The sequence below is a fragment of the Phyllobates terribilis genome, unplaced genomic scaffold (assembly GCF_046119375.1).
Source record: "Phyllobates terribilis strain yellow unplaced genomic scaffold, ASM4611937v1 Scaffold_7__3_contigs__length_470593459, whole genome shotgun sequence".
NCBI lineage: Eukaryota > Metazoa > Chordata > Amphibia > Anura > Dendrobatidae > Phyllobates > Phyllobates terribilis.
Window position 1 is genome coordinate 146488511 of NW_027362767.1, and position 23574 is coordinate 146512084.

Genomic DNA, 23574 nt, shown 5'->3' on the forward strand with positions numbered 1-23574 from the left:
GAAGATTACACCTGCTCAAGACTATGGGCAAACTATGTCATCTTCATTGTGGGGCACTAGCGGAGGGACTAGGGACAACACAGTAGGCTCTCTTGGGTATGGCAACTGCAATTATGTTGTCTGGAGAAAAGGTGGGAGGTTAAATAGCAGAATCTCAAGTATTGTCGTAAAAACTTGGACCAAAAATGAAGTCTGGTCCTGTTCTGACCATTACTCTGATCGTAACACTGGTTGTTTTCACACCAGATAGGTTGACAACATAACCAATCAGACAATTATGACCAAATCTATGGTTGAAGTCTATCCTTTAGTTAGACCAACTGTTTACTAAAACCTACGTCTGATCAGACCAGTATTCTGATTAGGACATTGGATGGAGCTATATTTATGGTCATCTGCAAAGTGGAGAATGTGAGGGAAAATAGACAACATACAAGTCTTCGGATCTCTCTTGGGTACGGTAACTGCGATTGTTGTCTTGAGACAAGGTGGAGGTCATCTATCGGAATGACAAATAATGTCGTAAACACTCGGACTATGAATGAAGACTGGACATGGCCTGACCAGCGCTCTGATCAGGACACTAGTCATTAAAGGTTGTTTTCCTACTGGATACATCAATAACATCCATAGAACTTCTCAATTGTTTGATTGGTGGTGATGCAATTTCCAGTAGACCAAATGTTTTCTAAAAATAAGTGTGACCACTATGATCAAAACCTAGGTTATTAAAGCTTGGTTTCCCACCAGATACATTGACTATAACCTTAGTATAGGTTATAAATGTCTGTTTGGAGATGATCCAAGCTCAGGTAGACCAAACATTTCCTAAAACCAAGTTTGACCAGGACCATGGTCATTACTGGGGGGGGGGGGGGGTTACCTCAGTTACCTAGCCAATAGACCCATAGAAAAAGTCATGAATGTCTTATTGATTGAAGTACAACCCCTGGAAGACCCACCATTTCCTAAAACAAAGTGTGATTAGTAATAGTCATTAATCGGATCAAAAGGGATTTCCCTTACCAGATACATCAATAACATCCACAGAATGTGGATTAGTGATTAGTGGAAGTCCAATTATTGTCAGATCAACTTATCTTTTTCAGAATTTTATCTGGAGCAGTCACGGTGGTCCTCATATTGTAAGTTCATAATGTTTTCTCCTGAGAAGCCATGTATTCCACAACTCATAAATCTCCTTTATGCTCATCCAGTGTGCATGGGCGAACCAGGAGGATGCAGGAATTATTTCTGCTAACCATATGTGAAGTGTTAACTATTGAATTGCCTGTCTAATGTGTCTAATAACATCAACAGAAAAACAACCTAAGAGAATCTTCATAGATAATTCTACAAAAGATAATGCAGGAGGATCAGTAAGAGGATAAGACATGTAATGTATGTACACAGTGACTGCACCAGAAGAAGAGTGAGTGCAGCTCTGGAGTATAATACATGATGTAACTCAGGATCAGTACAGGATCAGTAATGTAATGTATGTACACAGTGACTGCACCAGAAGAAGAGTGAGTGCAGCTCTGGAGTATAATACAGGATGTAACTCAGGATCAGTAATGTAATGTATGTACACAGTGACTACACCAGCAGAATAGTGAGCGCAGCTCTGGAGTATAATACAGGATGTAACTCAGGATCAGTACAGGATCAGTAATGTAATGTATGTACACAGTGACTCCACCAGCAGAACAGTGAGTGCAGCTCTGGAGTGTAATACAGGATGTAACTCAGGATCAGTACAGGATCAGTAATGTAGTGTATGTACACAGTGACTACACCAGCAGAATAGTGAGTGCAGCTCTGGGGTATAATACAGGATGTAACTCAGGATCAGTAATGTAATGTATGTACACAGTGACTGCACCAGCAGAATAGTGAGTGCAGCTCTGGAGTATAATACAAGATGTAACTCAGGATCAGTACAGGATCAGTAATGTAATGTATGTACACAGTGACTGCACCAGCAGAATAGTGAGTGCAGCTCTGGAGTATAATACAGGATGTAACTCAGGATCAGTAATGTAATGTATGTACACAGTGACTGCACCAGCAGAATAGTGAGTGCAGCTCTGGAGTATAATACAAGATGTAACTCAGGATCAGTACAGGATCAGTAATCTAATGTATGTACACAGTGACTCCACCAGCAGAATAGTGAGTGCAGCTCTGGAGTATAATACAAGATGTAACTCAGGATCAGTACAGGATCAGTAATCTAATGTATGTACACAGTGACTCCACCAGCAGAATAGTGAGTGCAGCTCTGGAGTATAATACAGGATGTAACTCAGGATCAGTACAGGATCAGTAATGTAATGTATGTACACAGTGACTGCACCAGCAGAATAGTGAGCGCAGCTCTGGAGTATAATACTGGATGTAACTCAGGATCAGTAATGTAATGTATGTACACAGTGACTGCACCAGCAGAATAGTGAGTGCAGCTCTGGGGTATAATACAGGATGTAACTCAGCATCAGTACAGGATAAGTAATGTAATGTATGTACACAGTGACTGCAGCAGCAGAATAGTGAGTGCAGCTCTGGAGTATAATACAGGATGTAACTCAGGATCAGTAATGTAATGTATATACAAAGTGACTGCACCAGCAGAATAGTGAGTGCAGCTCTGGAGTATAATACAGGATGTAACTCAAGATCAGTACAGGATCAGTAATGTAATGTATGTACACAGTGACTGCACCAGCAGAACAGTGAGTGCAGCTCTGGGGTATAATACAGGATGTAACTCAGGATCAGTAATGTAATGTATATACACAGTGACTCCACCAGCAGAATAGTGAGTGCAGCTCTGGAGTATAATACAGGATGTAACTCAGGATCAGTACAGGATCAGTAATATAATGAATGTACACAGTGACTGAACCAGCAGAATAGTGAGTGCAGCTCTGGAGTATAATACAGGATGTAACTCAGGATCAGTACAGGATCAGTAATGTAATGTATGTACACAGTGACTGCACCAGCAGAATAGTGAGTGCAGCTCTGGGGTATAATACAGGATGTAACCTGGGATCAGTACAGGATCAGTAATGTAATGTATGTACACAGTGACTGCACCAGCAGAATAGTGAGTGCAGCTCTGGAGTATAATACAGGATGTAACTCAGGATCAGTACAGGATCAGTAATGTAATGTGTGTACACAGTGACTGCACCAGCAGAATAGTGAGTGCAGCTCTGGAGTATATTACAGGACGTAACTCAGCATCAGTACAGGATCAGTAATGTAATGTATGTACACAGTGACTGCACCAGCAGAACAGTGAGTGCAGCTCTGGGGTATAATACAGGATGTAACTCAGGATCAGTAATGTAATGTATATACACAGTGACTCCACCAGCAGAATAGTGAGTGCAGCTCTGGAGTATATTACAGGATGTAACTCAGGATCAGTACAGGATCAGTAATGTAATGTGTGTACACAGTGCCTGCACCAGCAGAATAGTGAGTGCAGCTCTGAGGTATAATACAGGATGTAACTCAGGATCAGTAATGTAATGTATGTACACAGTGACTGCACCAGCAGAATAGTGAGTGCAGCTCTGGAGTATAATACAGGATGTAACTCAGGATCAGTAATGTAATGTATGTACACAGTGACTGCACCAGCAGAATAGTGAGTGCAGCTCTGAGGTATAATGCAGGATGTAACTCACGATCAGTACAGGATAAGTAATGTAATGTATGTACACAGTGACTGCACCAGCAGAATAGTGAGTGCAGCTCTGGAGCATAATACAGGATGTAAATCAGGATCAGTAATGTAATGTATATACACAGTGACTGCACCAGCAGAATAGTGAGTGCAGCTCTGGAGTATAATACAGAATGTAACTCAGGATCAGTAATGTAATGTATGTACACAGTGACTGCACCAGCAGAATAATGAGTGCAGCTCTGGAGTATAATACAGGAGGTAACTCAGGATCAGTACAGGATCAATAATGTAATGTATATACACAGTGACTGCACCAGCAGAATAGTGAGTGCAGCTCTGGAGTATAATACAGGATGTACCTCAGGATCAGTAATGTAATGTATGTACACAGTGACTGCACAAGCAGAATAGTGAGTGCAGCTCTGGAGTATAATTCAGGATGTAACTCAGGATCAGTACAGGATCAGTAATGTAATGTATGTACACAGTGACTGCACCAGCAGAATAATGAGTGCAGCTCTGGAGTATAATACAGGATGTAACTCAGGATCAGTAATGTAAAGTATGTACACAGTGACTGCACCAGCAGAATAGTGAGTGCAGCTCTGGAGTATAATTCAGGATGTAACTCAGGATCAGTACAGGATCAGTAATGTAATGTATGTACACAGTGACTGCACCAGCAGAATAGTGAGTGCAGCTCTGGAGTATAATACAGGATGTAACTCAGGATCAGTAATGTAATGTATGTACACAGTGACTACACCAGCAGAATAGTGAGCGCAGCTCTGGAGTATAATGCAGGATGTAACTCACGATCAGTAATGTAATGTATGTACACAGTGACTGCACCAGCAGAAGAGTGAGTGCAGCTCTGGGGTATAATACAGGATGTAACTCAGGATCAGTAATGTAATGTATGTACACAGTGACTGCACCAGCAGAAGAGTGAATGCAGCTCTGGAGTATAATGCAGGATGTAACTCAGGATCAGTAATGTAATGTATGTACACAGTGACTCCACCAGCAGAAGAATGAGTGCAGCTCTGGAGGATAATACAGGATGCAACTCAGGATCAGTAATGTAATGTATGTACACAGTGACTGCACCAGCAGAAGAGTGAGTGCAGCTCTGGGGTATAATACAGGATGTAACTCAGGATCAGTAATGTAATGTATGTACACAGTGACTGCACCAGCAGAATAGTGAGTGCAGCTCTGGAGTATAATACAGGATGTAACTCAGGATCAGTAAGGTAATGTATGTACACAGTGACTGCACCAGCAGAAGAGTGAGTGCAGCTCTGGGGTATCATACAGGATGTAACTCAGGATCAGTAATGTAATGTATGTACACAGTGTCTGCACCAGCAGAATAGTGAGTGCAGCTCTGAAGGATAATACAGGATGTAACTCAGGATCAGTAATGTAATGTATGTACACAGTGACTGCACCAACAGAAGAGTGAGTGCAGCTCTGGAGTATAATGCAGGATGTAACTCAGGATCAGTAATGTAATGTATGTACACAGTGACTCCACCAGAAGAAGAGTGAGTGCAGCTCTGGAGGATAATACAGGATGTAACTCAGGATCAGTACAGGATCAGTAATGTAATGTATGTACACAGTGACTGCACCAGCAGAAGAGTGAGTGCAGCTCTGGGGTATAATACAGGATGTAACTCAGGATCAGTAATGTAATGTATGTACACAGTGACTGCACCAGCAGAAGAGTGAGTGCAGCTCTGGAGTATAATTCAGGATGTAACTCAGGATCAGTAATGTAATGTATGTACACAGTGACTGCACCAGCAGAAGAGTGAGTGCAGCTCTGGAGTATAATACAGGATGTAACTCAGGATCAGTACAGGATCAGTAATGTAATGTAAGTACACAGTGACGCCACCAGCAGAAGAGTGAGTGCAGCTCTGGAGGATAATACAGGATGTAACTCAGGATCAGTAATGTAATGTATGTACACAGTGACTGCACCAGCAGAAGAGTGAGTGCAGCTCTGGGGTATCATACAGGATGGAACTCAGGATCAGTAATGTAATGTATGTACACAATGACTGCACCAGCAGAAGAGTGAGTGCAGCTCTGGAGTATAATGCAGGATGTAACTCAGGATCAGTACAGGATCAGTAATGTAATGTATGTACACAGTGACTGCACCAGCAGAAGAGTGAGTGCAGCTCTGGGGTATAATACAGGATGTAACTCAGGATCAGTAATGTAATGTATGTACACAGTGACTGCACCAGCAGAAGAGTGAGTGCAGCTCTGGAGTATAATTCAGGATGTAACTCAGGATCAGTAATGTAATGTATGTACACAGTGACTCCACCAGCAGAAGAGTGAGTGCAGCTCTGGAGGATAATACAGGATGTAACTCAGGATCAGTAATGTAATGTATGTACACAGTGACTGCACCAGCAGAAGAGTGAGTGCAGCTCTGGAGTATAATACAGGATGTAACTCAGGATCAGTACAGGATCAGTAATGTAATGTAAGTACACAGTGACGCCACCAGCAGAAGAGTGAGTGCAGCTCTGGAGGATAATACAGGATGTAACTCAGGATCAGTAATGTAATGTATGTACACAGTGACTGCACCAGCAGAAGAGTGAGTGCAGCTCTGGGGTATCATACAGGATGGAACTCAGGATCAGTAATGTAATGTATGTACACAATGACTGCACCAGCAGAAGAGTGAGTGCAGCTCTGGAGTATAATGCAGGATGTAACTCAGGATCAGTACAGGATCAGTAATGTAATGTATGTACTAAGTGACTGCACCAGCAGAATAGTGAGTGTAGCTCTGGAGTATAATACAGGATGTAACTCAGGATCAGTAATGTAATGTATGTACACAGTGACTGCACCAGCAGAATAGTGAGTGCAGCTCTGGAGTATAATACAGGATGTAACTCAGGTTCAGTACAGGATCAGTAATATAATGAATGTACACAGTGACTGCACCAGCAGAATAGTGAGCGCAGCTCTGGAGTATAATACTGGATGTAACTCAGGATCAGTAATGTAATGTATGTACACAGTGACTGCACCAGCAGAATAGTGAGTGCAGCTCTGGGGTATAATACAGGATGTAACTCAGCATCAGTACAGGATAAATAATGTAATGTATGTACACAGTGACTGCAGCAGCAGAATAGTGAGTGCAGCTCTGGAGTATAATACAGGATGTAACTCAGGATCAGTAATGTAATGTATATACACAGTGACTGCACCAGCAGAATAGTGAGTGCAGCTCTGGAGTATAATACAGGATGTAACTGAGGATCAGTAATGTAATGTATATACACAGTGACTCCACCAGCAGAATAGTGAGTGCAGCTCTGGAGTATAATACAGGATGTAACTCAGGATCAGTACAGGATCAGTAATATAATGAATGTACACAGTGACTGAACCAGCAGAATAGTGAGTGCAGCTCTGGAGTATAATACAGGATGTAACTCAGGATCAGTACAGGATCAGTAATGTAATGTATGTACACAGTGACTGCACCAGCATAACAGTGAGTGCAGCTCTGGGGTATAATACAGGATGTAACTCAGGATCAGTAATGTAATGTATATACACAGTGACTCCACCAGCAGAATAGTGAGTGCAGCTCTGGAGTATAATACAGGATGTAACTCAGGATCAGTACAGGATCAGTAATATAATGAATGTACACAGTGACTGAACCAGCAGAATAGTGAGTGCAGCTCTGGAGTATAATACAGGATGTAACTCAGGATCAGTACAGGATCAGTAATGTAATGTATGTACACAGTGACTGCACCAGCAGAATAGTGAGTGCAGCTCTGGAGTATAATACAGGATGTAACTCAGGATCAGTAATGTAATGTATGTAGACAGTGACTGCACCAGCAGAATAGTGAGTGCAGCTCTGGAGTATAATACAGGATGTAACTCAGGATCAGTACAGGATCAGTAATGTAATGTATGTATACAGTGACTACACCAGCAGAATAGTGAGTGCAGCTCTGGGGTATAATACAGGATGTAACTCAGGATCAGTAATGTAATGTATGTACACAGTGACTGCACCAGCAGAATAGTGAGTGCAGCTCTAGAGTACAATACAGGCTGTAACTCAGGATAAGTAATGTAATGTATGTACACAGTGACTCCCCCAGCAGAATAGTGAGCGCAGCTCTGGAGTATAATACAGGATGTAACTCAGGATCAGTAATGTAATGTGTGTACACAGTGACTGCACCAGCAGAATAGTGAGTGCAGCTCTGGGATATAATACAGGATGTAACTCAGGATCAGTAATGTAATGTATGTACACAGTGACTGCACCAGCAGAATAGTGAGTGCAGCTCTGGAGTATAATACAGGATGTAACTCAGGATCAGTACAGGATCAGTAATGTAATGTATGTACACAATGACTGCACCAGCAGAATAGTGAGTGCAGCTCTGGAGTATAATACAGGATGTAACTCAGGATCAGTACAGGATCAGTAATGTAATGTATGTACACAGTGACTGCACCAGCAGAATAGTGAGTGCAGCTCTGGAGTATAATACAGGATGTAACTCAGGATCAGTACAGGATCAGTAATGTAATGTATGTACACAGTGACTGCACCAGCAGAGTAGTGAGTGCAGCTCTGGGGTATAATACAGGATGTAACTCAGGATCAGTAATGTAATGTATGTACACAATGACTGCACCAGCAGAAGAGTGAGTGCAGCTCTGGAGTATAATGCAGGATGTAACTCAGGATCAGTACAGGATCAGTAATGTAATGTATGTACTAAGTGACTGCACCAGCAGAATAGTGAGTGCAGCTCTGGGATATAATACAGGATGTAACTCAGGATCAGTAATGTAATGTATGTACTAAGTGACTGCACCAGCAGAATAGTGAGTGTAGCTCTGGAGTATAATACAGGATGTAACTCAGGATCAGTAATGTAATGTATGTACACAGTGACTGCACCAGCAGAATAGTGAGTGCAGCTCTGGAGTATAATACAGGATGTAACTCAGGTTCAGTACAGGATCAGTAATATAATGAATGTACACAGTGACTGCACCAGCAGAATAGTGAGCGCAGCTCTGGAGTATAATACTGGATGTAACTCAGGATCAGTAATGTAATGTATGTACACAGTGACTGCACCAGCAGAATAGTGAGTACAGCTCTGTAGTATAATACAGGATCTAACTCAGAATCAATACAGGATCAGTAATGTAATGTATGTACACAGTGACTCCACCAGCAGAATAGTGAGTGCAGCTCTGGAGTATAATACAGGATGTAACTCAGGATCAGTACAGGATCAGTAATATAATGAATGTACACAGTGACTGAACCAGCAGAATAGTGAGTGCAGCTCTGGAGTATAATACAGAATGTAACTCAGGATCAGTACAGGATCAGTAATGTAATGTATGTACACAGTGACTGCACCAGCATAACAGTGAGTGCAGCTCTGGGGTATAATACAGGATGTAACTCAGGATCAGTAATGTAATGTATATACACAGTGACTCCACCAGCAGAATAGTGAGTGCAGCTCTGGAGTATAATACAGGATGTAACTCAGGATCAGTACAAGATCAGTAATATAATGAATGTACACAGTGACTGAACCAGCAGAATAGTGAGTGCAGCTCTGGAGTATAATACAGGATGTAACTCAGGATCAGTACAGGATCAGTAATGTAATGTATGTACACAGTGACTGCACCAGCAGAATAGTGAGTGCAGCTCTGGAGTATAATACAGGATGTAACTCAGGATCAGTAATGTAATGTATGTAGACAGTGACTGCACCAGCAGAATAGTGAGTGCAGCTCTGGAGTATAATACAGGATGTAACTCAGGATCAGTACAGGATCCGTAATGTAATGTATGTATACAGTGACTACACCAGCAGAATAGTGAGTGCAGCTCTGGGGTATAATACAGGATGTAACTCAGGATCAGTAATGTAATGTATGTACACAGTGACTGCACCAGCAGAATAGTGAGTGCAGCTCTAGAGTACAATACAGGCTGTAACTCAGGATAAGTAATGTAATGTATGTACACAGTGACTCCCCCAGCAGAATAGTGAGCGCAGCTCTGGAGTATAATACAGGATGTAACTCAGGATCAGTAATGTAATGTGTGTACACAGTGACTGCACCAGCAGAATAGTGAGTGCAGCTCTGGGGTATAATACAGGATGTAACTCAGGATCAGTAATGTAATGTATGTACACAGTGACTGCACCAGCAGAATAGTGAGTGCAGCTCTGGAGTATAATACAGGATGTAACTCAGGATCAGTACAGGATCAGTAATGTAATGTATGTACACAGTGACTGCACCAGCAGAATAGTGAGTGCAGCTCTGGAGTATAATACAGGATGTAACTCAGGATCAGTACAGGATCAGTAATGTAATGTATGTACACAGTGACTGCACCAGCAGAATAGTGAGTGCAGCTCTGGAGAATAATGCAGGTTATACATTTGCACCACTAGCAAAAGGAAAGAAATATCTTCGTACATTTCTATGAGCTGCATTTTTATCGATCCCTACAATCCACCTTAAAGATTGCTCAAAAATATATATCCTGGTATCTTCCCTGCTGTGATAAATCCTGCAGCCCCAGATGCCAGCATTTCCCCCTAATGTGGGCGCATCCCCCTGTACAGCTCACACTGACCCCTGCGCATGTACAGCTATTTTCTCTATCCGCACATTATTTTGGCAGGTCCCCCCACAGCAGTACGCAGACGTATACCCATTACCCATACATGCACAGTACTCACCCCTCTGCCCATCTTCCTCCCACGTCCTGTGGAATTTACAGATCAGAATCCGATGATCCTAAAATTAAATTTGAAAATAAAAAAAAGGTAATAAAATCCCAAAAGAAAGTAGAATTGAGCAATTCCTTCTTTAAATAGCAGCCGGTGCGCGATTCTCCTTCTCGGGAAAGAAGCACTTGTTGAAACTGGAGCTGGATTTTGGGATGAACTCCTCCCTCCCTGGGGGGCACCCGGACCCTCCTCTTGTCCCTTTGGATTCTGGTGCCAGATCAAGAAAAAAAAGTTTGGCTGCATCTAAAGTCCATCAGTGTCTGGGGTCAATTCCAAAACAAGTGCCCATCCCCCTCGCCCCATGCCTACCCTGCCTGTATCCCTTCCGATGCCCGTCTCCTTGTCTTCCTCCTCCTTTGTCACATTCAATCCTTTCTTCCCTCCATTCTAGTATTGTCTCCCCTCCTTTCTTTGTTGTCCTTATTTCTAAATTTATCTTCCTTTCCCCCGGATCATCCCTTGCTTTGTTCATCGCTCGTCCTCATTTTTTCTATAATTCCTCATTATGCAGACCGCCAGAATCCCCCATGGCTCATTCCTCCCCCATCACGTTTCCTTCATTATCTCACAACATCTCCGAGTAACCCTTACCTGCCCAGCCCCGTACCTTCACAACGGAACGTCGCCAATTCCCATTGATTTGAATGAGAACTGTGTAATACTTCCTTTTGTCCTGCGGAGGCGCTGCAGAGAGTGGGACACTTAATATCAGATTCCTCACAGGTTACAGTTTGGTTCTAAGGGGTAACCTCTCTCCCCCTTAGACCACAGTCAAAAGAACCCTCTCATACAAGCTAATCAAATCTCTTGCTTTGCACTCAGGAGGGGCAACACCCTGAAACAGGTGTCTGCAAATAGAGATTCTGGTTTTGGCTTTTATCCCAAGTCACGTGGCAAGGCTTGTTAAAGGGTCGATATTGACTTTTAGGATTGGCATTTCTGATAGGTGGCACTAGAGTTAAAGTCCTCTTCCTTGCTGAAGAAGCAATTTGCAGATTACAGTTGATCACAGAGGGTCCCAGCTGCAGGATTGCCCATGATCTCCTTTTCTGCGGAGCCTTGAATCCTAAGTGGACAACCCCTTTAAACAGGGAGTGCAATTTATGGAGCCAAGGACCACTAGAGTAGCTGGGGATAAAAGGCAAGAGCCAGTTATTTCTGCATTTTAGGAAAGTTCTCTTTGACCAAATATCATAAATCCTGGAAGACCCCCTTTAAGGAATTGCTATTTAGAGGGGATTGTCCACTTTCGAGTTATCCATACAAGAAGACTACATTGTCAGGAGTCTGACCCCCCCAGCTCGTTCTCTGTATTCAGGAGCATACCTTTGACTCGAATGATGACATGCTGCAGAATGACAACTGTGACTATATCATAACACAAGAATGGAGTGCCCCTTTAAGAAATGTCTAAATTGGGGATAAATAATGTCAGCTCTCTGTATATAACCCCAAATTATATTTTTTTCTCAATTCATGCAGCTATTTGATGCCGACTATAATGTAAAGGGTTTCGTAAGAACGATCAAGATTATCGCTCAATCGATTGTGTTCAGCGAGTGAGCACTGACTGGATCATTGATAAAGATATTAAAATCATCGTTTTCGGCAGCGCAACGACTCGTAAGCCCGGGATGTCGTGACCATTCTAAAAAGAAAGGATCAAGATTATTTATCGATCCTGTTTGACCGATTAATGCTTAAATCTGAATTTTCAGCGAGCAAACGATCAGTGATCATATATTTTAGGCTAACCTAAAAATATTGCTCGGCAGCACATCCTACTGGGTAAACAATAATGAAGCGTTTCACACGGAGGATCACAACTGTTCCTTGATCAATCCAGTTGCATTATTGCTGAAATGATCATGTCCAGTGAGCGAATAAACAATTGATCACTGATCGGATAATTTTTAGGCGGACCTGAGAAACATCAATATTCAGCAGCACACGAATGTATCAACAGGCGACTGGCTGCAGACAATAACGTAATGAACTTTGTACGCAACTCTCACAATCGCTGCGAAGTCTAAATGTTAAATTGATGAGCTTCGATCGGCTTCCTATATACAGTGCCTTGTGAAATTATTCACCCCCCTTGGCTTTTTACCTATTTTGTTACATTACAACTGGTGTTTAAATATTTTTGTAATCCGATTTGTGTGTGATGCATCAGCACTAAATAGTTTAAGGTGGTGAAGAGAGAAAAATATAGGCATCAATTAAATTTATGGGATCAAATAACTAAAAATTGGCATGTGCATATGTATTCACCCCTTTTGCTATGAACTTTCTGGTGCAAGCAATTACCTTCATAAGTCCCATGCTTAGTGACAGGACGTCCCCCTGTGTGCAATCTAATGTCATACGTCTGTCAGTATATACACTTTACCTTTTCTGACAGGCCACAGAGGCTGCAACACCATTAACAAGAGGCACCACCAACCAAACACCATGAAGACTAAGGAGATCTCCAAACAGCACTATGAAGACCAAGGAGATCTCCAAACAACACCATGAAGACCAAGGAGATCTCCAAACAACACCATGAAGACCAAGGAGATCTCCAAACAATACCATGAAGACCAAGGAGATCTCCAAACAACACCATGAAGACCAAGGAGATCTCCAAACGACACCATGAAGACCAAGGAGATCTCCAAACAACACCATGAGGACCAAGGAGATCTCCAAACAACACCATGAAGACCAAGGAGATCTCCAAACAACACCATGAAGACCAATGAGATCTCCAAACAACACCATGAAGACCAAGGAGATCTCCAAACAACACCATGAAGACCAAGGAGATCTCCAAACAACACCATGAAGACCAAGAAGATCTCCAAACAACACCATGAAGACCAAGGAGATCTCCAAACAACACCATGAAAACCAAAGAGATCTCCAAACATGGGGACAAAGTTGTTGAGAAGTACAAGTCAGGGTTGGGTTATGAAAAATATCCCAATCTCTGATGATCCCCCGGATCCATTATCATCAAATGGAAGGAACATGGTACCACAACAAACCTGCCAAGAGAGGGCGCTCACCAAAACTCTCAGCCTGGGCAAGGAGGGCATGAATCAGAGAGGCAGCACAGAGACCAATGGTAACCCTGAAGGAACTGCAGAGTTCCCCAGCAGAGACTGGAGTATCTGTCCATACAACCACAATAAGCCGTTCACTCCGCCTTAATGGAAGAGTGGGCAGAAAAAAGCCTTTACTTCCAGACATAAATTGTAAGGCACGATTTGAGTTTGCCAAAAGACATGTGGGAGACTCCCCAAATGTATGGAGGAAGGTGCTGTGGCCAGATGAGACAAAAATTGAACTTTTTATGCCACCAAGGTAAACGCTATGTCTGGCATCAAACCACCACAACTCATCACTCCAAGAACACCATCCCCACAGTGAAACATGGTGGTGGCAGCATCAAGCTGTGGGGATGTTTTTCGGCAGCTGGGACAGGGAAAATGGTCCAAGTTGAGAGGAAGATGGATGGTGCGAAATACAGGGATATTCTTGAACAAAACCTGTTTGTCTGTCAGTGATTTGAGACTGGGATGCAGGTTCACCTTCCTACAAGACAATGGCCCAAAGCATACTGCTAAAGCAGCACTCGAGTGGTTTAGGGGGAAACATGTAAATGTTTTGGAATGGCCGAGTCAAAGCCCACATCTTAATCCAGTGGAGAATCTGTGGTCAGACTTGAAGATTGCTGTTCACCAGAGGAAACATCTAACTTGAAGGAGCTGGAGCAGTTTTGCCTTGAGGAATGGGAAAAAATCCCAGTGGCAAGAAGTGGGAAGCTCATAGAGACTTATCCAAAGCGACTTTCAGCTGTAATTGCCACAAAAGGAGACTCTACAAAGTACTGACTTTAGGGGATGAATAGTTATGCACACTGAAATTTTCAGTTATTCTGTCCAATTTGTTTGCTTCACAATAACAAGAAAACCAAATGTTCACAGTTGTCGGCACGTTCTTTACATGAACTGATGCAAACCCTCAAAAAAAAACTGAGTGAAATGGCCGGTTGTGAGGTAGCAAAACACACAAAATGACAAGGGGGTGAATACTTTTGCAAGCCACTGTGGTTGGTGGATTTATCAGCCTGTGTAAATGTTTCCCTGCATGTAGACTGGAGTCAGATCCTCCCTACTTAATGGGATATTTACAGCTCTTGACCCCCTTGTTGACTCTGCACCCCCCATCCTTCCTCCGCAGCTCACCTGCCCCCTGGCTTTGTGCAGATGCAGAGCGTGGACAGACCTCCCTGTAGCTTCGGTGCAGCTGGGAAAATAACATTAATACATTGTAACACATGCTCTGAAATAGAGAAAAAAAATTGTAACTTCCCCTCTGGGTAAAAACATGACATTTTTTACGCTTTGTGGTTCATTCTTTAACTGTATCGGTAATGTTGCTGCCATTGATGTAGACTTGACAGGCTGTATTTTGCCATCACGTTCCCGGTAGAGTGTCAGCTCTTGGGGCCACAGGCGATTTGTCTAGGGGTTTAAAGGAATGGGGAAGTGAATATTCAGATTGCGGCGGAGGGAAGCGCAGTCTCTGTCAGGCTGAGCGGCTTGTGGTTGGTAACGGGCAGTCACAGCACATTCATCTGCCTGGGAGAGATGGCACTGATGAGCATTGGCACATCACCCAGGCGGTCTGAACCAGCTGCCGCTCTGCCCTTGGACAGTCTGAACCCGAGACCCTCGCTGGGTGCAGGGACTCCCACTAGCTGCCAAATGTAAATGGAATATTCTCATCCTGTCCCTCGGATCAAATGGTCGCAAAGTGTCAAGTCCCCTGTAACCGGAGAAAGGGACGGGGGACGAGGTTCATCTATGGAGAGCAAAGAGTATTTATATCCCTGAGCCAGACCGATAGGTAGATGGATTAGATATGATTAATATTCTGAACAATGGAGCTCACAATTTTGGTTTGTCCCTTTCTGAAATTTCCCTGCACAGCTGCACTTGGCCTTCACCAACCCCATCCACATGAAAACATCGATATATTGTGTGCAGTGCTACAAGTGCTGCACCCCCTTAATTCCCAGAAGTTGGATTCTAGCAACGGAATATAAGATGGGAATAACCCTGTAATGGGAGATCATATGTGCTAAGTGATCACTCAGATCTCTTCTGATCACTGGAGGTAATGTTCCTGCAGTTGGATGGCGGTGACATCTGTATGCCTTCACTAGGAGACACCAATCAGCTTGATAACCTACACCAACCATATCCAATCAGATCTGGTATTTAGCGAAAGGTCTATGAGGCTCTTGGCAGCCGCCATCACCTCTCCCGGCATTGGGCTGATTGTATCTACCATTGACGTCTCTGCACTTGGCATATTGAGGCCACCAATCCCATCTCGGGTGGGTAAAGTTATTATTTTTGTCTGCACTGACCTGTAACATTAACTCTTGGGCTAGAAGCACAGTGTCCCTTCATACTAATAGTCTACGCAAGCTGTCAAATTAACACTCCCCTGCCATTGTTCAGCTTTCTCGGCCCGAAGTACTGTGGAAAAATCCCCCAGTGAGCTTTACTATTGTAATTTGAAGTGGCGCATTGACCCTTTTGCTGTCCCATCTATGAGCATTGATAACAATCTATGACATTTCTATCATTAGCCTGTTACTTGTTGTCCGTTCATAGATGTTTGGCTACAATATTAAAAAAAACTTGACTTTTTAAATTAAAGTTTCCTCTCCTTTGTCTTTAAACTGTATTGTAAGACAAAACCTTCCAATATTTGTCAATTCCACAGTAACTTTCAGATTTTTACTTTAATCTTGAGCTCAAGTGGCTTGATCCAGACTCCATTACTGTTCCCCTTCGCAATAAAATGTTATTTCTACTCTGGGCTTTTATTCCAGCAGAGTAGATGGATTCTGAATTGCCACCTGCTGTTTATTTTAGTTTAACCTCATGTCTACCCCTCCTTGTATCATTTATCAGCTTTACCTGTCACTTGTCACATATTTAAAGAATTTACAGATTGGTTCTTCATCCTAAACGTCATAAGCTCAAGTAAAAATGTTTTCTGCATTGTTTTCCATATAATTATGGGCAATATGATCCCCAGTACCACAAAACCTTTTAAAATTCTTTTAGTTTGTTTTTTTTTAGATTTTTAGCAGAGGTTTACCATGAGCTCAGATGGTGTATTCCAGACCACATCACAGTTCCCTATATCTCATTAAAACCTGTCACTTCTACTCTAGGCTCTTTTTCCCAGCAAAAGAGGTGATGGGAGGGGGAGGGGGACTGAATGAATTATTAACTGCCACCTGCTGTTAAATCAAGACTCATGTCTACCCCATTGCTTTGGGATTATGGTAAATCATGGGTACACTTCATGTAAAAATGCTTTTTCAACTTTTCAAATACATGTTATATTTTCAAGTATTTCTTTGCAGTAATTTATACAACAATTATAACTTATAAATTTTAAGATATAAATTCTAATAAAATACAAAGTTCCTAGCCTTTGAATCACATTGTAAGCTTCAAAGACAAAATCTTATTTAAGTCCACAATAAACCTTTTTCCAATTTTTGTGTTGTTTTACAATCAGTTTAGTCTGTTTTTTTCCACTATGGGCTCAGGTGGCGTGCCCCAGACCCCATCACGGTCCCCTATATCTCATTAAAATCTTCCATTCTAGGCTTTTCTTCTAGCAGAGGAGAGGTGAGGAGGGCTGACTGGATGAATGGATTCTTACCTACCACAATGCTGTTTCTTCCTGACTAATCTCAGCCAAATTCTTTCATTATTCAGCTTCATTTTTCCCCTTAAATCCTGGGGTGATCTCATTTACAAATGCTTTCTAAACCTTTTTTCTATATTGTGATAAACAGAAGATATATTCATACACGCCTTTTCCTGTGACAATTTTTACACTTAAATATGAATTGTAAATTACAATATACAGCATAGATTCTTAAAAAAATAATAATTATATACATACACACGTTAATGGTCATTCCTGTTGATCAACCCTCTTTGTTATTAAGCTTCATTCTTTATGTCTCCTCACATTTTTCATGACAAAAGTCACTCATGAGTCTGGGATAACTGAGTGACAACAGTGGCCATATTGGTTGTCATCCTAACTTTCTTTGGACCTTCATCAGGAATTACGTTTAGTGAACTTTAATGTTCTTAGTACTAAGGGACTGAAATCTGCTTTTAATTAATTTCTATTTTTCCTAATACTCTGTTATTTGACCTCATGTTGCGTCTTATTTTGCTTTTTGTTGCTCTTATGCTTTAATTGGAAGTTTCCTATTGTTCCCCACAGTGGCATTTTGGGGACCTCTAACCCTTGTGGAAGCGGTGCTCTTTTGATCTGCCCCAAGTCATATCAGCTGGGAATCGCGGGTGGGGAGGTTCGTTGACATAGCTGAAGATCTCCACAGGTAGTAACTTAGGGGACTTAGCGGGGCCGAAGAATGTAGAGGGGCCTGGGAAAACTGTAAACAAGTCAAAAACACTAATAAATTACTACTAATGAAGTGAACAAATTATCTCAGAAAGGATTTATCAAGGAATATGTCCCATGACTGTCTAAAACACTGGCATCACAAGGGGCCCCAATTTACTATCACACAACGACATTTTTCCGCTGGCTTTTAAGCAGCTGACTGACCTCAGGGTGCTCAGTGAGAGACCAAATGAGAGAACCAAGAGCTAACTTTCTCCAGCGCCGGATGTTGGTTCAGTAGAGCACAGAAACTGGTTACAATTATAACAAACCTTTAGATCTTTGCAGACTTTTTTATATGAAGAACACAGACATTCCCTGACTGCAAACAGAAATATTGGAAATGGTGAAAAGATCTGTAAAGGGTATTTATTTCACTGTTTATGACCATCTTGGTTGGAGCGGATGGCATTATCAGTGAGGTCATCCTGTGAACGGCGGCAGCATCTGTGAAACCTACGTTATGTAATCTGGCATCCCGGCAGCTAATGAAGCGCGAGGACCCAGATGCCAGCACAGAAGTCCAATCAGGTGTGGAAAACATGGAGGAAAAAGCCAAAACAATGATTTAGTATGTGCCTGGATGCGCTGCCCGGAGCCTGATACTTAACCCTCCAGTACTGGGGCTGGCAGCACCAAAATGACAGGAGGTGGGCAATATTGAGTGATCGTTGCCCCTTTTTCCCCACTTTGTCAAATGAGTCAGGACACCAATAACCACCAATAGGGTTGGGGCCAAGGTTAAGTTTAGGACTAAAGTTACATAAAAATGTAGAAAAAGTAAAATATATAAGGATTTTAAAAAATGTTATGTCAGTTTACGCAGAAAAAAAATTAGGTCAAAGGACAAACTCTAATTACATCAGCATTTTCATTGAATACATGGGTTTAGGGGGAATGAGGGGCTCAAAACAGGAACCAGGGAGCACCGATGGTCCATGGACTGCGGACCTTGCCTGGTAATCTGCACTATGTCTGGTAACCTACGCCACTGGTCCACACTCTCCACAATTAACTCCAGAGGAATCATGTGGGGTACATGTTGGGTCAGGGGACCTCCCAACGCCGTGTACTTTCCATCCTATGCCCTCTGTTTCTACAGTGTTTTATTAAAACTTTGGCTGTAGTTATTTAGCCAACAATTACCCATCTTGTACTGTACGGTATAAGCTGCGTGCTCCGCCCACTTGTATAACCTTTAGAGATCGGATAAATGAGCGCTCTTGTTCCATGGATTTGATTCAGAGCTGCGTCCCGGTCCTTACACCACAACAATCAGCTCCCTTGTTCACAGACGTGTGAGCGGAACCATGATTAATACTCCCACCATCCGCTCTGTACGGACACCACAGGGGTCACACTCACAGGAGCTAAAAACATCACTGAGGGCATCACATCTCTAAGTGTCCCGGGAATTATGGGGCTCACATCTGTCCACCAGCAGCGTCCCAATAGTCTTCATTACGTTGCTGCTTTTGGATTTCTATTCAGATGGTTGTTGGGTCATAACTAGTGTTGAGCAAGTATGTCTCATTAACCCTTTTGGCGAGCATACTTGGGTGCTTGCCGAGTATTTTAGTGTGCTCGGCATTTCTTTTACTGTCGCCGCTGCTGCAAGTGTCACGGCAGTTAGACAGCCGTGACACATGCAGGGTGTTACAGATCCGGGTGGTGGAACCTCTGTGCTGCGGTGCAAGGAGGGGCCAGAGGGGCGTGACTAAGTATCAACTCGGCCTGACCAAGGTCACACGGCGGCTCAGTCGACTCCGTGAACCAAGGAGGAACCGAGCAGAGGGACCAGGTGCCACTCTGGGACCGACCTTGTATGAGAGCAGGTGACTCCCACGGGTCAGAAGGCAGGAACTGACTGGTACAGTGGATGAGCACGGCAGGAAGGTTGACGGGTGGTCCGGGTAGACAAGCAGGCTGATTCGGTTGATAGTCAGATGGGTGCTCCAGGTAAGCAGGCAGGCGGGCACGGCAGGAAACAGGGAAGTGCTTCCAGGTAAGAAGGCTGGCGGGCACGGCAGGTAACACGCAGGTGCTTCCAGGTAAGCGGGCTGGCGGGCACGGCAGGAAACAGGCAGGTGCTTCCAGGTAAGCAGGCTGGTGGGCACGGCAGGTAACAGGCAGGTGCTTCCAGGTAAGTGGGCTGGCGGGCACGGCAGGAAACAGGCAGGTGCTTCCAGGAAAGCTGGGGGGCAGAGCCCATAAACAGACTGGCAGACAGGACTGACTTGCAGAGGACCTGAGGGCTGAAGGAAAGTAAGTTTCACAGAGCAACAACCTTGCACGGGCACCTCCATATTGGAGGAGGTTCCCTTTATAGAGAAAGTCCTCCGGCCATTGGCCGGGGACTTTTTAGGACGGCACACGCGGCCCCTTCAAGAGGGAGGGAGCGTGCGCGCGCCCTAAGCACAGAGGCAGGGAAGCTGTGTGCAGGGAGGCTGGAAGACGCCGGAGCAGGACCGCGGCGGTAAGGGGGACGGCGTCTCTGCCTGGCAGAGACGCCGATGCTACACAGGGATTGCCTATCAAACAATCCCTGCATGTGTCACAGCTGTCCAACAGTCGTGACACTTGCAGTCGCGGCAACAGTAAAAGAAATGCAGAGCACGCCAAAATGCTCGGCGAGCACTCGATCATGCTCGCCGAAAGGGTTAATTAGACATACTTGCTCAAACCTAGCTCAAGAAAATTACACCCACAGGATTGTAAGGACTAGTGCCTCCACACCAATCTCCGCTGCGCCCAACAATAACAGTGACATTCACAGAGCCACCACACCAACCACCGTGACGCCCAACAGTAATGGCGACATCCAGAGGATAGAAGAAGCCAAGTCGCACTAGTTCTTCCTATCTCAGCACTGGCTCAGCACAGTATCACACATGACGGGCTCAGATACACCCGGCTATGTGATACTTTTGGGTCACGTTTTTCTCCGCGGTCGCAGTGAGACTGAGCAGAGCTCGTATCTGTCTGTAGGGAGCTGGAATCCATCGTCCTGTTTATTCTGGGCCGGCAAAGCTGCCATGATAAATAAGTGTACAGTCACTGGGCCGCGGCGGATCTGTCCGGCTGCCAGCAGCTGCTGTGACAAAGGCTTTATTTGGGCTCAGTCCTGTTGTCCCGGGCATCTCTGGGCCAAGGTAAATACATGGCTGCTCATCCCGTTGTTTCTATATAAAAACCAGATGGAGGCTTTTAGGATCAAAGACGACTCCGAGGCAGGAATGTTTATCAGTGATCGGAGGGACGCAGCAGAATGGGAAGGGGGCTTAAGTGCAGCTTACTGACGCTGGGATCAAAGGGCAACGAGGATCCATTGACCTCTCTGGCACAGAATGGGTTACTGGGCCAAGGGCTCACGTATCATGGACGCAGCCCCCAATCCACCCTCTTCCAACACAACGTAGCTCCCCAACATGGCCACTTTTCCTATAGAGATCAACATTTCGAGGGACAACCAAAGAGTGAAATCCAGAGGGCGACCCCCTCTTGGGGTAGACAGCCGATACCAACGCCACCACCCCGTTAGCTACTAATAAACTTTAGAAGAACCAGATAAGCGCAATCACAGCTATTCTGCCAATTCATCACGGTAAAGTAATGGCAGACATAAGTAGTCGAGTGCAGATTATCAGCGCCGAAGGTTTCAGGTCTTAGTGGGTTAACGGGACAAAACATCATGTTTAAGTGCGGCTGGTAACCTATACTGGCACCGTCTCCATGGAAACCAGACAGGACCCCCCACACCACCACCCTGAGCTTCTGTCTCCGCCACACAAGGTCATCAAGCCTTGGGCGCACGGTCAGATAAGCTATAAACCAGAACAAAAATATCAGAAGCTGTGCCCGTCACTTAGGAGAGAAACCGCCAGGGGCGCAGCACCCGCCACATGGCACTGACATCGCAGTGCCCCCATAACATCTGTACTAATATGCCTATGGGGAAGCCCAGAAAACTGCTTAAATACCAATTCACCAGTCATCAGGATCAGCCCCGTGTACCCTAGAAATAGCCACACAGTGCAGCGCCCCCAGCCGTCCCCCCATGTCTCTGCCCCAGGTGCCACCCTTACTCTTCCCTCCAGGTCTCCCCTTCTGGCATCTCTGCTCCATATGCTCACTAATAGTGTCTCTGCTCCAGGACATCCCCTCTATTCTATATAGCCAGGCATCATCAGCGGTCGCTGGCTGACAGGACATGGTGGGAGTTGTAGTACAAGCCTTCCACGACACAGACTAGTCCTGCCATCCATTCTCATTATGTCTCTGCCTCTCCTGCTCGGTATCCGCTGGCACGCATGGCAGAGCATCGCCGCACTTGTCCTTAATACTAACACTTCCCATTATCTCCTGACCTGTGGCTCTGAGGACACATCCTGTACATCGCAGCTTTATATTTGGCGAGTAGTTGTGGCACAAGACTCACAGCAGCATAACATTAAAACCACGGAGTATCTGGTGATAATGGCCTCGGGTGGATGCATCAGGCAGCGAGTGATCAGTCAGTTCTTGAATTTGATGGTTTGGAAAAACGAAAAATGGGGAAGAAGAGTGGTCACAGGGTTGCAGCTGAGTCAGAAGACCGGAGGAGCGGGCAAAGGGTCACATCTGAGGCAGAAGGGTGGATGAGCGGGCAGAGGGTCGGAACTATGGCAGAAGGGCGGAGGAACTGGCAGAGGGTAGCAGCTAAGGCAGAAGGGCAGAGGAACTGGCAGAGGGTCGCACCAGAGGCGGAAGTGTGGAGGAGCGGGCAAAGGGTCACAGTTACGGGAGAAGGGCGGAGGAATTGGCAGAGGGTCGTAGCTAAGGCAGAAGGGCGGGGGAACTGGCAGAGGGTCGCACCAGAGGCAGAAGGGCGGAGGAACTGGCAGAGGGTCGCATCTAAGGCAGAAGGGTGGAGAAACTGGCAGAGGGTCGCACCAGAGGCAGAAGGGTGGAGGAGCGGGCAAAGGGTCGCAGTTATGGCAGAAGGGCGGAGGAACTGGCAGAGGGTCGCACCTGAGGCATAAGGGTAGAGGAACTGGAAAAGGGTCGCACCTGAGGCAGAAGGGTAGAGGAGCGGGCAGAGGGTGTCGCAGCTATGGCAGAAGGGCAGAGGAACTAGAAGAGGGCAGCAGCTACGGCAGAAGGGCGAAGGAGCGGGCAGAGGGTCGCAGCTACGGCAGAAGGGCGGAGGAGCGGGCAGAGGGTCGCAGCTACGGCAGAAGGGCGGAGGAGCGGGCAGAGGGTCGCAGCAACAGCAGAAGGGCGGAGGAACGGGCAGAGGGTCACAGCTACAGCAGAAGGACAGAGGAGCGGGCAGAGGGTCGCAGCTACGGCAGAAGGGCGAAGGAGCGGGCAGAGGGTCGCAGCTACAGCAGAAGGCGAAGGAGCGGGCAGAGGGTCGCAGCTACGGCAGAAGGGCGAAGGAGCGGGCAGAGGGTCGCAGCTACGGCAGAAGGCGAAGGAGCGGGCAGAGGGTCGCAGCTACAGCAGAAGGCGAAGGAGCGGGCA

The 23574-nt window shown here is 44.8% G+C and overlaps 1 protein-coding gene and 1 long non-coding RNA gene across 6 annotated transcripts in view; one reads left to right on the top strand and one right to left on the bottom strand.

Moving 5' to 3' along the window:
* Positions 1-11229, bottom strand: part of LOC141154014 (sodium/potassium-transporting ATPase subunit alpha-2) — a 36188-nt gene extending 24959 nt beyond the window's left edge. The window contains exons 1-2 of one of the 2 annotated variants that reach the window (XM_073639397.1): positions 11155-11229; positions 10513-10570 (exon numbers count right to left, since the gene is read on the bottom strand). In XM_073639397.1, coding sequence (XP_073495498.1) covers positions 10513-10524 — 12 coding nt within the window. In that variant the 5' untranslated portion in view covers positions 10525-10570; positions 11155-11229. The other variant, XM_073639396.1, reaches the window with a different exon arrangement.
* The window catches only part of LOC141154018 (uncharacterized), a 223861-nt gene that overhangs the window by 181191 nt on the left and 19096 nt on the right, over positions 1-23574 (top strand). The gene's annotated exons all lie outside the window — the stretch shown is intronic.